Source organism: Pleuronectes platessa, chromosome 18, assembly GCF_947347685.1.
Source record: "Pleuronectes platessa chromosome 18, fPlePla1.1, whole genome shotgun sequence".
Taxonomy (NCBI): Eukaryota; Metazoa; Chordata; class Actinopteri; order Pleuronectiformes; family Pleuronectidae; genus Pleuronectes; species Pleuronectes platessa.
This window is the reverse complement of record NC_070643.1, coordinates 16,535,580-16,548,551: the sequence shown is the minus strand read 5'-3', so window position 1 is coordinate 16,548,551 and position 12,972 is coordinate 16,535,580. Positions and strand designations below refer to the sequence as shown.

Sequence of the window (12,972 nt, the reverse complement as noted above, 5' to 3'; positions counted from 1 at the left end):
AACTAATGAATTATGATCAAGGAGATATTTTAGTACTTATTTAAGATTCCAGGTTAGTTGTTGGGTTTGAAAATAAAAATGTATCATGAGCTCACAGTTGCATCAATGAGGGAGGATGTAAAAAAACAAAGGAAATGTATTTGTTTTGCCCAATGAGACAGTGCAGAAGAAAATAATACAACAGAAAGATTGTTCCCCACATACGGAAACATCAAACAGTAATTTACATAGCGTACACATACATTAATTTAATACATTTGTCACCACATCATTTCACTGTATCCACCCTCTGTTACTGTTCAGTGGATTCAAATCTTGTTAACACCTCATTACTGCGGGAGAGTATGAAGCCAGTTTACGCTTGTGAAGTGAGATTGCTTAGAAAAGTTGTTTCCTTCAGTTCTGGAGTCATTCAGCTGTAAAATGACAAACAACAGCGGAGCTTGGTATTGTAATCTATTCTGCTAATTCTGTTCAGCTCTATAACATTTCCAAAATCGCTAACATTGCTTAGACCCGTTCCAAAATTTGTTCAATATACGATGTGCCCACACATGAATAGCCGGCCGGTTCATTTCCCTGGAGTTTGGAATGAAATAAGTCATCGGTAAAAAACAGAAAACAACACAAAATGTCTCCTGGAATTAATCTTTTAATTGTCTCTTGAAATAAAGTGTGTTGTTTTACTTTTTCACGTCTGAAACATGAACTGAATTCATGTCAACAGCCGCATAAATCACTGGAGGGAAGGAGATTGAGTTGATTGGCTGCACATCACTTCACACACATGATCAGACAGTGACACACACACACACAAGCTCGCTCATGACATGGGATCCTGGACATCTGCCCCAGCACACACATATACACACACACACACACACACACACAAACACACACACACACACACACACACACACACCCACACACACACACTCCCACACACACAGGGCCATAACAAGTATGGTTAATCTTTTAGACAAAACACACACTGTCCAGTGACCTGTTTTCATGGCCCCCATCATCATGTCACTCTCTGCAACCACGTCTGTCATGTAAACCTGTAGATGTTCTCAACACACACATTCATCAAGTCCCCCACTGTGCACACACACACACACACACACACACACACACACACACACACACACACACACAAATACACACTCTGGTGGGTCAAAGAAAGTGCATCCTTATTAAATCATATCCGTTGTTGATAATGAAGACACATTGCTGCAGGGAGTTTGTCTTTTCAGAAACAACAATGTGGAATATTTAGAATCGCCCACAAAGGATATTAATGTGTCACACATTCAATTACCACAAAATAAAGTGCAGTAATTACTGTTCGAAATATATCTTTCCAAAATAAAATAACATTTGAAAAACAGTTTTTCAAGCAGTATTATGACTTGAATTAAAGTGTCAATGCTACTTAGTTAGACATAGCTAGAAGTGTCAAAACGAACGACTACATTTTATTAGAACCAAATTTTCATGTGCTTTCCAGGAAAAACCTTTGGAAACAAATTGGAATTTATGGACCCTGAAAAGATAAAAGTATTATCAAAGATCCACACCCGAAATCAAACCACGAAGCTTTCAGTATTAATGTCGAGGTTCAAAGCAAATCTGAGGCAGAAAAACATGTTGAATAAAGAGTCTCTGGCTGTTAACACCACTTACACCCGTCTCCCCTCCTGCCTCCCTCCTGCCTCCCTCTCTCCCCCACTGCCTCGCACACACTCGCTGCCTGGCCTCAGCCCTACTTTCTTCTGAAGCTGATGTTTCCATTACAGAAATAAAAGCATGACGGCTAATCCAGTTATATGTTCCCTGGACGACACGCACACCCACACATATATATGCATACACACACACACACACACACACACACGCACACACACACAAACTGTTGAAACACAAGAAAACAAGTTCAAAGGCTCAGACATGTTGCAAGTGGATAAATATGGGTACACACTGAACCGTACATAACTGTACACACACAGACACACACACGCACGCAGACACACATGAAGGGGGGCTGGGGAGGGGGGCATTTGATTGAAGCAAGAGCCCCTGTTGTGAACAGTCAAACAGTGCTTTCTTGGGTGCTGGAAATAAACAACCAACATTGGTAACACACACAAACACACACACACATTCAAGTAAATTTGGAAAAGACACTAATGCATTCCATAGTCTAACCTTGATTTAACCCTCAACCCTCAAGCAGTCCTTAGAAGTGATGTCTAATCGTCAAACTGCTCCTCACAAAGATAGAAGTACCAATATCCACACACTAATCTCCCAGGACAATTTCCCACAGAGCTGCACAACCTTCCTGTGGAGGGAAAAGATGGGGGGGGGCTGCGAAGAAAGAGGTGATGTCATTTCTAAACCTGATCTCCCTCTTCCCACTTCTCCTCGTCGTTAATTCATAAATAACATTGTTTATGAATTGACGACACGTGATATCTGTCCTGATATGCTGTGCACCAGCTGGCAGCTGTTTTTAATTTCTCAAGGATTTAAAAGAGTTCTCTGGCAATTTAGTGCTGTGCGTCTATAAAGTTTGAAGACTCTTAAGGGACAGGCTTTAAAATGAATGATCACACAGACACTTTGAATAACTCTTGGTTTCACCCCAGAGCGCCGGCATCCCAAGGATTCTTCCACCTTGTCCCCTCAATCCCTCTAATGTCCAGTTGATCCAAATTGTCCTCTAAACAATAACCCTGGATATGTTTTATCCTCCTGCTTCACAACACAGTGAATCAGATTTACGCTGGAATCCATTTCTTAAAGAGGCCTCACGCTTTTCCTTTACACAAACGTTGGACCCTGTTTTGGAGACAACGTGATGTGGACTTAAAGAGACGCTCACGACTTTCTGTCCAAACCCGAACAGGCTCGGTTTGGGTAGGTGGGCTGGAGCCAATCCCAGCTGACCTTGGGTGAAAGGTGGGGTCCAGCTCACCAGTCCATCACAGGACTTAACCTGCGTGTGTTTGCAATGTGATAGATTATATTTGAGTTAACAACACAGTCCAGAGAAGAAGGTGAATACGCTTCAGGTGAGAGGTTGAGAATCATTGAGATGAACCAGGGAAAGGAGAGAGGAAGAAGAGGAGGGAGGAAGGACAACAGTGAGATTCAAGGCTCTAGAGATACAGGGGTGGGGGGGGGGGGGGGGGGGGGGGGGGTGGCGGCAGGGAGAGGAGGTATGTCCTACATGCATGGACACTCAGGTCATTCCAGATAATTGAACTACCTGCATTCTATTGCTCCCTCTGTCAACCCCCCTACATTTATTAAATTACTGTATTAACCCTTTAATGGGTGGAAGTGTGAGATGATGTAAACATTCCTCTCTCTCTCTCTCTCTCTCTCTCTCTCTCTCTCTTATACTCTTATACACACACACACTCTATCTACTGTAAATGTATGTGATGTTTAATTGTTATAGTTCAGCATCCATTGAGTTAATTACGTCCCTAATGAGGACACTATTTCTTCCCTCATCTAATTAAAGGGTAGTTACAACACGTATTTGTCGGTGTCCTGAACTTGACCGGACGACTTTAGGACTAATGTTCTGTGGGATCCGGCGAGCGTGTGTCCTCACCTCGTCAGTGAACAGGGATCTGTGTGTCACACGTGCTGCTGTGTGCAGGCATGCGTGCTGAAGTGGGTCATCCCTGGAACCACAACCTTGGTATATAAGGGAAAACATTTACAAAAGCATTGCAGTAAATTCTAACTACATTAACGTTTTTTTTGTAGGTCTGCAGTGAGCTGGTGATCTGACCAGGATGTATTCTGCCTCCTGCCTCATGTGAGCTGAACGTAAATTGTATGGGAGGATGGATATTGATATTTTTGTATCTGCTATACCGAGGTCCATATTTCACCTGTTTGAATATCTTGAAAGCTATAGCTTGTGGTTCCCAACAAGTGTTTTCTACTATTTTATCAATTCCATTGACACAATTAGTTTCCACTGCCCCCAGGTGGCTGAAAAATAAGTTATTGGAGATTTCTTTTTTAAATGTCAATCCTGATCTACACTTTTAAAAAACTGACCTTGCTGCTGCATTATCTTTTCTTAAAATGGCAGAACTTCCATCCCCCTATTTCTACATTTGTAGTTTAATCCCTGGATTTGGTAATTTCGGTTGGTTGGCGCGTGTAATTTGCATAATACATGTGGTTTGTGCAAATCTGCATCCATGTAGAATAATTTATGGATCATTCATCAGAGAATACTCGTGTGTGTCTGTGCATATACTGCCTCAAAAGGCACCTATACACACACACACACACACACATGCACAAATGCACACACACTCACACAAACACAATCACTGGTCAAATGTTAATGATTTATTAATTCATGAGTTTAAATCTTAAATCTTCTAACGGAAGAAATGGAAATGGACGCGCGCACACACACACACATACACACACACACACACAGAAAGGGAATTAAAATGTGTTAAAAATAATAACCATGTCATGGCCTGATTGGTTTGGTTTTCCCATATTTAACTCAGTGGACTGGGAAATGAAAGTGTGAGACATTGTGGTGGACTGAAGGGGGGGGGGGGGGGGGGGGGAGAGAAAGAGAGAGAGAGAGAGAGAGAGAAAGAGATGTAACAAGGAATGAAACAAGGCAGTGAATAAATGAATGAGCGGATGAATGAATGAAGGGCAAGTTGAGAACAAAAGGAAAGGGGGACAGGAGAAGAAAGAAAAAGAAATGAGAAAATGAAGACTGGAAAATTTACAGTTGCACCAGAAAGTGTGGTGGGTTTGCACAAGAAGCATTTGATGCAGTGAGAAGAGTTCACAATTTTAAAGAATATATACTAAACCATAGTGTGAGCAGTGTGTGGAGTCAAATAAGGGTAATTAATATTCAATATTTATTGGTTTACTAGATGTCCATCAAATTCAAGTCATTTAATTTATTGCTGAGTTGGACATGGGATGATAAAATGATATAAATCACTGATGCAGATATAAAAAATATAAATTTGCAATGTTCTCTGCACCTTTATTTATCACACTTTAACTAATATTCAATTCTATCCGGATCAGTCATATGAGTTTGATCCTAACAAATCATAATCATAATGGCTCAGGAGTTCTGACCTTCTAACGCAATAATTGCTTCTGGTTGTACTTCACGATCAGTGGTGTCCTTTATGGTCAAATAAGCTCGGTGCACATTATATGACCATTGAAAAGAGTTTTTTCCCCCATTCACAGACAGAAATGACACACATGTGGTTGAACACTGCAAAGCTGGAAGAAAAGAAATCCTCATTGGCACCAGAAACAATTGGAAAGCAGCGGTTTGCCTCATTACAGCCGCCTGTAGCTCGGCCTCAGACAAGAAGTAATGAGCAGCAGGACAGACAGTCATTAACCTAAATAGCTGCAATGGCAAAGGAAAGTCATGTGGCTTTTCACACGGCCACGTTTCAAACCTCTGTGAGAGAACGTGGAGCTTCCCCCTGGGAAAAAGGAAACACATTATACTCCTCTGAATTAAACATAACCCCAAAATATAACAATTCTCCTTGAAACCCAACTGTTAAGATTTAATGACGATAAACTTAAATAAACTCTGCAGGTTACGGTCTAATTTCATCTATTATTTACATCGAAACAATCTCTCCAAATTAAAAAAAGCTGCAGGTCCGTAAAGAAAATAATTAGAGTAGAAAAACTGTAACATGAACTTGGATTTCATGCTTCGGAGAGTGTGTGTGTGAGTGTGTGAGTGTGTGTGTGTGTGTGTGTGTGTGTGTGTGTGTGTGTGTGTGTGTGCGTGTGTGTGTGTGTGTGTCAAGTCTGATTTCACGCCACCAGGCTCCGATGCTTATAATGACCTGCAGAGAGAGAGAAAGAGAGAGAAAGATAGAATGACTAAATATGAATTCAGGATTATAAAACACTTTCAGATACTCATACACGATTCAGTGTTTATTGACACTGAACCTGGGTCGCTGCTGACGAAAACATCACAATAAAAAATAAAAAGTTCTTCTGACAGTTTTCATTAAAAACATAAAATGGAACTATCTATTTCAAAACGATACAAATGGGGTCTTGTGAATTTGAGGACCTGAGGTTTGCTGTCGCCCAGTGCAACAGTTTGATTCCCTGAGTTTTAAAAAAGAAAATGCAAATGAATGCTTGTTTTGTGTCTAGTCGGATGCCATTAACTTTTAATTCACAATCATCTCATGCATCATTTGCATCCATCGCACGTTTCCATTTCTATTCCCATTTTCTCTTCAATTTCTGGCGTTTCAACCTCATTTTTAAATCCAAAATCAAAACGGCAAACTGGAAGCAACTGTCAAAATTAATCTTTTTTAGTTTCGTAGTTTTCATGCGACTTGTTGGACAAAAAGAGATTATCACAAGAAAAAGTTCCTCACCAGATCTTTCTGGTCTCACAAGAAACTTTGGACCATGGACTTACAAGAAAATAACCAAAAACTAAATGACATATAATTTTTAAGAAATAAAGACAAGGATTAGAATTCTGACAGAAAGCTTTTGAACCGTATTGATAATGATCTACTTTCTCTGCGTAACACAAACATGTGTGTTCACTGTATTTTGGCCGATCCGTTGCTCTCTGACATAGATCCACACACGGACTCTGAACCCAAACAAATGGCTTGTTTACTCTTTGTGTTGGTTCTGTCACACAAAGTTTCATCCTCACGAGCTGAAAGTCATTTTCTTCTCATCCACAGGTGAGTGTTTCGACGGTGGCAGTGCAGCATGTATTTAATAACAGGTGATAAGTGTCTGCAGAGGAGCAGGAAGTGAGACGTCACTGGTGGAAGTCTCATTAAAGCTGCAATGAAGGGGAAATCCCTTCTCCAGATTTTGACTAAACTCTAACTGTGTCTTTTGTTCCGATTCTCAGACGTGACAGTGCTTTCAGTCACCATGAGGAGCTCGCTGCTGCTGTGCCTGGCCTTCAGCTTGGCCATGTTTGGATTTGGTGAGAGAGGCTAAAGAAGGAACTCCTTCATTAAAGCTCAGGTTTTTTTATCCCCTCTTTGAAAAGTGCAGCCAAGTGGAGCGAGAGGGAGATTACGTGTTTCTGGGAGAGGACACAACCGCCCGAAGGAACAGTTTGGCACGTCAGTGTGTCGGTTGAATGTGCTGCTGTTGTGTCATGTGCTTCCACTTCCCACTTTGCAGAGTCAGTGATAATCATTCATAATAATTCGTGTGATATTTCAGGGAGAAAGTGCAGTTTGCTCTGTGCAGACAAGAAACTAATGTGTTTCTGATTTACAACACAGCAGTACAATTGTTGCTTCATCATGGTTGAGGTGGTACCACTCCGCCATGTTGCTGTTATTTAACACACTGGAGACTGGTATATAAATATTTAAAATAATACACTTCTCCATTATTTAAAGTTTAGCACTTGGAAGTGAAGTGTACAGTTATTTCCAATATGCATTCTTTAAAAAGGAAAAGGTTTTGGAAAATACTGGAGCTTTTGTTTACTTTTTCCATTAGAGGAACAGTTTGACATTTTTAGAGAAGAGTAGGTAAGAAGACTGATGCCACTGTCATTTTATTAAGAACGTTTATTTGAATAGAATGACATTAAAACATCTTTCGTGCACTCTTAAAATAAATGTTATATGAAATATCGAGACATTCATTTTCAAAAATAAGCAAAATAGTACAAGACACAGATCACCTCTCATTTTTTATGGATTATGATACATTTGGTGACTTTTATCTACAAACTTAACTCCACTAATCCATTGACTGCGTGTGTGTGAGTGTGAGTGTGTGTGTGTGTGTGTGTGTGTGTGTGTGTGTGTGTGTGTGTGTGTGTGTGTGTGTGTGTGTGTGTGTGTGTAGGTGATTCTCTGCAGTGTTACTCCTGCCCTGATGGCTCCTCCAACAACTGTGAAGCCAAGCAGGACTGTAACCAGAGTGAAGACAGCTGCCTCAAACTCACCAGTACCGGTAAGCATGGTAAAGGTAGAACATATATGTGTGATACATTTTAACATCACCAACAAGGATAACTACAATGACAACGACATCAACAACAACAATAAAAATAATGATGTAAATTTGATTGTATATATTCTTTAGGCAGAATAAAATATAGATAATATATAAATATGCACATCCATACAAGTCCACAATGCTTGTCTCACTGTCCCCTCAGGAAAGACCTTCACCACATGTATCAGGAACGCAGACTGTGACTTCATGACTCTGGCCGTCAGATTCTCCGAACCAGACTTCACCTTCTCCTGCTGCCAGTCGGCCCTCTGCAATGGCCAAGAAAAAAGTGCATTTCAGAAATTTAAAGATTTGTTTGGTTAAGAAATGACAGAAAAAAGAAAAACAAATGAATAAAGTTGTGAGTCTTGATTTCTATTGTGATAAGAACCAAATAACCATAGTCCAATTTTGAGGGACCTTCACAAGGGTGTGTCTCCTGCCTCACCTCTCCCCTTTTTATCATTGTACTCCTGTGTTTGAGAGTTAACCTGCTAGTTAAAGCGTAATTTGCCCTTTTATTTGTGTTATCAATTCATGTAGGGACTCCATATGTAAAATATTGACTGGTTCTTTGGCTTGTTTTGGCAGAATAAACAGAGATCACCTCCAGAAACATTCATGGTTCGGCTCTTAACTTCAAACTTGCATGTGCAGATTCACCTTCTGACAGAGAAGTCAACAGGGAACAAAGATGAAAGTGTTTTTTTGTCCTGCAAATTTCTGTGTAACTTTTGGAAAGATTTTCAGAAAATTCTAGAATTTTTTTTCCAAAAATCTCCAGATGTTTAACTAAAAATGTCAGCAAATATCCCAGGATATAACCAAAAATATTTAACCCACCCCCCTGTAAAATTTCAAGAAAACCTTAAAAAGATACCAAATGACCAGAAAAATACTTGAATGTTTTTTTTTCAAACAGTACCTTACTGGGAAGTAATTTGTTTTATATCGTACACATCAGACTTTAATTGTGTGTTCCACAAATGCTGTGAGCTGTCATTACAAAATAAATTCAATTGATCCTCTAGAGCCAGAGAAAGAGGAAGGATCATGCAGAGCGACGGGGTCAACACCATGATGGACGTTGTGGCTCAGTCGTCCAAAGCAAAAAACCATTTCCCTGTGCGATGGCTGGATTCAAACCTGTGATTTAAAAAGCAATAAGAAATAGCTTTAAACCCTGTGAAGCACGACAACAACAACAACAACAACAACAACAACAACAGCCTGAAAACAGTCAGAAAAACAAAAGTTAAAGTCCAGTGTCTGCTTCTGTCCTTGAATAATAATCTACACAATCTGTAGTATTACAGCTGATTAAAGGGTAGTGCGTTGACGATAGAACTATGTGTGTGTGTTTGTGTGTGTGTGATGGGGCCTGTTTCTGCAGCAGTGAGTAACCACAACGTCTTAATTTACCAACTTTAATTAAAAGAAGGACAACATCTGTTATCTGAAACAATGTGAGCACGTGTGGTTGCGTCTGTTTTTGTTTTCTCCTGACAAATGGTCCCAGGGTCACACAATAACACACAACAGTCAGAAAATAAATGTGTATTTTCAACTTAGAAAGAAAAAGGTTATAGGGTATTCTAATATGGTACATCAGTGGATGTCAAAGAATCATGCCAGGGTGTGTGTGTGTGTGTGTGTGTGTGCATCTGTGCGTGCTGTAACTCTGTCCAGGTGGTTAGATAATTAAAATCATTCTCACACTTGGTTTTACATCAAAATCTTAATTCTAACATCTGGCCAAGGAATGGAGAAAAAGACTTTGAGTGTTTGTGTTTGTTTGTGTGAAAGATGGCCTGTTGGGATAACAGTGATTAGGTTTTTAACAAAGATTAACAAACAAGATATCATATTAAAATATGTTGACCCTGCAGCTCAAGAAATCACCAGAAAATAGACAACAATCAACTTCAGAGAATAAATTCAAGGCATATGCAGCAAAAAACTGCAAATATAGAACACAACCAAATAGAAAAAATATGTCAAGCAAACAGCAAGGTTATATTTTACACAGGACAGAATAACTTTAAAAACTTTTTTCAAGTGAATCTATGGGAATCATGTGAATAGTCGTGGAGTTTTTGTGAAATATTCCACAAATATGAATAAAAATACAAATGTATACCAGTAAAAAAGATCACATAGGATTTATTGAAAAAATTTAAATATAACAGAAATCCTGACAAATACGTTAGTATTCAGATTATTCCGAAAATGAGGATTACTGATATCTTCTAAATCGAAAAGAAAAGTACATCTGAAATTTCCTAGATGATATCCCCCCCCCCCCCCCAAAAAAAGTTGATGTGGTCACCAGGGAACAGAACTGAACAGGGTAGTACATGTGTCACATCTCAGCAAACACACATTTGGAGGTAAAATGGTTTGTCTGCTTGTCACAGGTACAACTGTCTGGGTTCACAAATCCTCTATAAAGATTGAAGAATATATTTCAGAAGCAATGAGGAGGAAAAAAAACTGGAAAAAAACCTGCAGCCTCAGCCTGTGTGATCAGCCTGTCAGACGGAGAGAAGAAAGCTTGCTACTTCAGAGTCGAGTGCATTTCATAGACGAACCGACGGTGTGACACTGATGGAAAAAACACGAGCTGACAGGATGTGGAGCTTTTGTACGAGCGCTGAAACCCACACAGAGCTGCATGTGAAGCCTGAAGCAGTGAGTGTTTTATCAGCGATCCATAAGCAGTCGCCATAGTCAGACAGAGAATTAGCCGCGTTCTGGAAGGTATAGGCTCTTGTTGTTAATTAACGGCAGATGTTTTTTAGGTGCCGGAACAAGACGATGCCTCAGTGAATAATTGAAGTTCAACAGTGTTCTTTTTTCCGAAGTGTGTGATGCCTCGGGAGCTTTTTGTTTCTCTCCACACTCTGTCATCCTCTTTCTTTCTCTCTGAATTTCAACATAGCTGTTAAGAATGAACTTTTTCCCTAATTATCAACGAGTGCAAATAATGAGTATCATTGTGTGGTCTGCTGCCGTGTGCACTGCGCGAGAAAAGGAAACGACAGTCCTCCCACTGGTCACCAATTTTAGATTAATGCAACCAATTAAATTTGATTTACAACAGAAACTGTGAAACACTTTCTACGTGTGTTTATTGACTATAAATACTGTATAAAACTTTTTTTATGTAGTATAATGCCAAGATGAAGATTTGTGTTAATGTTTTTGTTATATATAAAGGGAAAAGAACGAAATGCTAAAGTTTGGGCAGCCCCCCAGAAATGTCGGTCAGAAGTAATATATCAAATCTACAGTTCTCGGACCTTGATTAGCCTCTGAGGACCGGGATCTGTTCACAATCAGGGGAAGCTCATTTCTCCTTCAGCTCTCTGGAAATTCAAATAATTGGTGCCTACAAAGCAGAAGAAGAGGGAAGCAAAGTTTTAGGCAGATGTTTCCTCAGTTCAGAGCAACAGTAAATAGTCAACAGGCAGGATAGAGGTCTGCTGTGGAAAACTACTAAAAAATCCTCAGAGAGACTCAGCAGCACTACTCCACTGTGACACCGGCTGGAATATAACTTTCATGGAGGAATCATCAGAAAAAATAAAACCTTTCCTGTGTCTTTACCACAAAAATCTGCATCAGAGGTTTGCAGCTTAACGTCTAAACAAGCCTGAACTCTTCTTTTCGACTGCAGAGCCGAATTTCATGAACAGAACATCTCTCTTGATTGTTGCTCACAAGGTGGATCGATCATGCTCTGGGGGGCAAAGGATGGATATATAAAGTAATCACGTTCAACTTGTTGAATCAGCCATAACATATTAACCAGTGTGTTACCAGCTGGAGGCTACTTCTGAACTTTAGAAAGTGCTCGGTCAGCTGCTTTCATCCGTCTCCAGTGTTTATGCTAAACTAATTGACTTCTGGCTCCTGAAGACATGTTTTCAATCCTCTAATCAAACTTTTAGCTTTTTTTTATCCACCCTAATGTATTTGTATCTGTATAATATGCACTAATCATATTATTCCATATGTATTGCATCATAGTGTACGTATTGTGTCGTATTATATATTTTCTTATCTTTTCTTAACGTATTGTATTGTATTGTATCCATAATTCCTTATTTAAATGTATTTCATGCAGCTTATTTCTCGATAATTAAAGAATCTCTTTTCTTCATGTTACAGTAGGAAGCACATCATGACTTGTGTCACTTGCAGTGAAGCCACAGGTTCAGCACCTGTTCAGATCTAAAATGAGCTTCTCTCTTCCTCTCAATTGTTTTCATACGTCTGGTTTGAAACTGCATCATCCTGACAACCGATGCTTTTATTTTCCATCCCTGCTGCTGTTGTCCTGTTGCAGACTATTGCCATGGAAACCAGACCTGTGGAGGGCTTTGTATCATTTTTTGTATACTTTTTTTTTTTTTTACATAATCTCCTCTAATCCGGGAGCAATTAGTTTCAGAGCAGGACAGAGAGGAGGAACATCACTCTCTGTCTCCGTGCCTTGATGATTTTCTCTCTGTCTCTTCTCTCGCCCTGGCTGTCTATCTAAATCTGTCTTCATTTTTTCCCCTGCATATTATTTTTCTCCGGCTTGTTATTGCACAACAAACCGTCGCACACAGACACGCACACATGAGCGCTCATACACCAGATCATCCCACATTGATTTAGCCTCCTATTAATCCAATTAGTTCTAAGAAATTGTCGATTTGGCGTCCTCCTCTTCTGTCCTCTGTCAGTGTTTTTCTCGTGTCCTCTTTTTCGTCCCTGCCTGGATTCTCCGGTACAACCCCACAACTACAGCTCCTACTTCTACTTGCAACAATAATACACCTGTAATACTAACAAAAACCACAGTTATTACACTGTGTGCACGGTTTTGTAGATTGTATTCTTCAGATTGAG

At 39.8% G+C, this 12,972-nt stretch overlaps 2 protein-coding genes across 2 annotated transcripts in view; one reads left to right on the top strand and one right to left on the bottom strand.

Moving 5' to 3' along the window:
* The window catches only part of LOC128462182 (zinc transporter ZIP4-like), a 9,050-nt gene extending 7,995 nt beyond the window's left edge, over positions 1 to 1,055 (bottom strand). The window contains 1 exon segment of the mRNA XM_053447481.1: positions 993 to 1,055. Within this exon segment, the coding sequence (XP_053303456.1) occupies positions 993 to 1,055 (63 nt within the window).
* A 5,644-nt stretch (positions 1,056 to 6,699) lies between these two features.
* On the top strand, positions 6,700 to 8,686 carry LOC128461662 (CD59 glycoprotein). The gene is made up of 4 exons (XM_053446692.1): positions 6,700 to 6,779; positions 6,956 to 7,033; positions 7,918 to 8,025; positions 8,234 to 8,686. Exons 2-4 carry the CDS (start codon positions 6,979 to 6,981, stop codon positions 8,392 to 8,394), a joined length of 324 nt encoding a protein of 107 aa, XP_053302667.1. The 5' UTR covers positions 6,700 to 6,779; positions 6,956 to 6,978; the 3' UTR covers positions 8,395 to 8,686.
* The last annotated feature ends 4,286 nt before the right edge of the window (positions 8,687 to 12,972 follow it).

Coding starts and splice junctions, on each gene's coding strand:
- LOC128461662 (XM_053446692.1), top strand. CDS start 6,979: ATGAGGAGCTCGCTGCTGCTGTGCCTGGCCTTCAGCTTGGCCATGTTT. Junction 7,034..7,917: donor CTTGGCCATGTTTGGATTTG/GTGAGAGAGGCT, acceptor GTGTGTGTGTAG/GTGATTCTCTGCAGTGTTAC. Junction 8,026..8,233: donor CCTCAAACTCACCAGTACCG/GTAAGCATGGTA, acceptor CTGTCCCCTCAG/GAAAGACCTTCACCACATGT.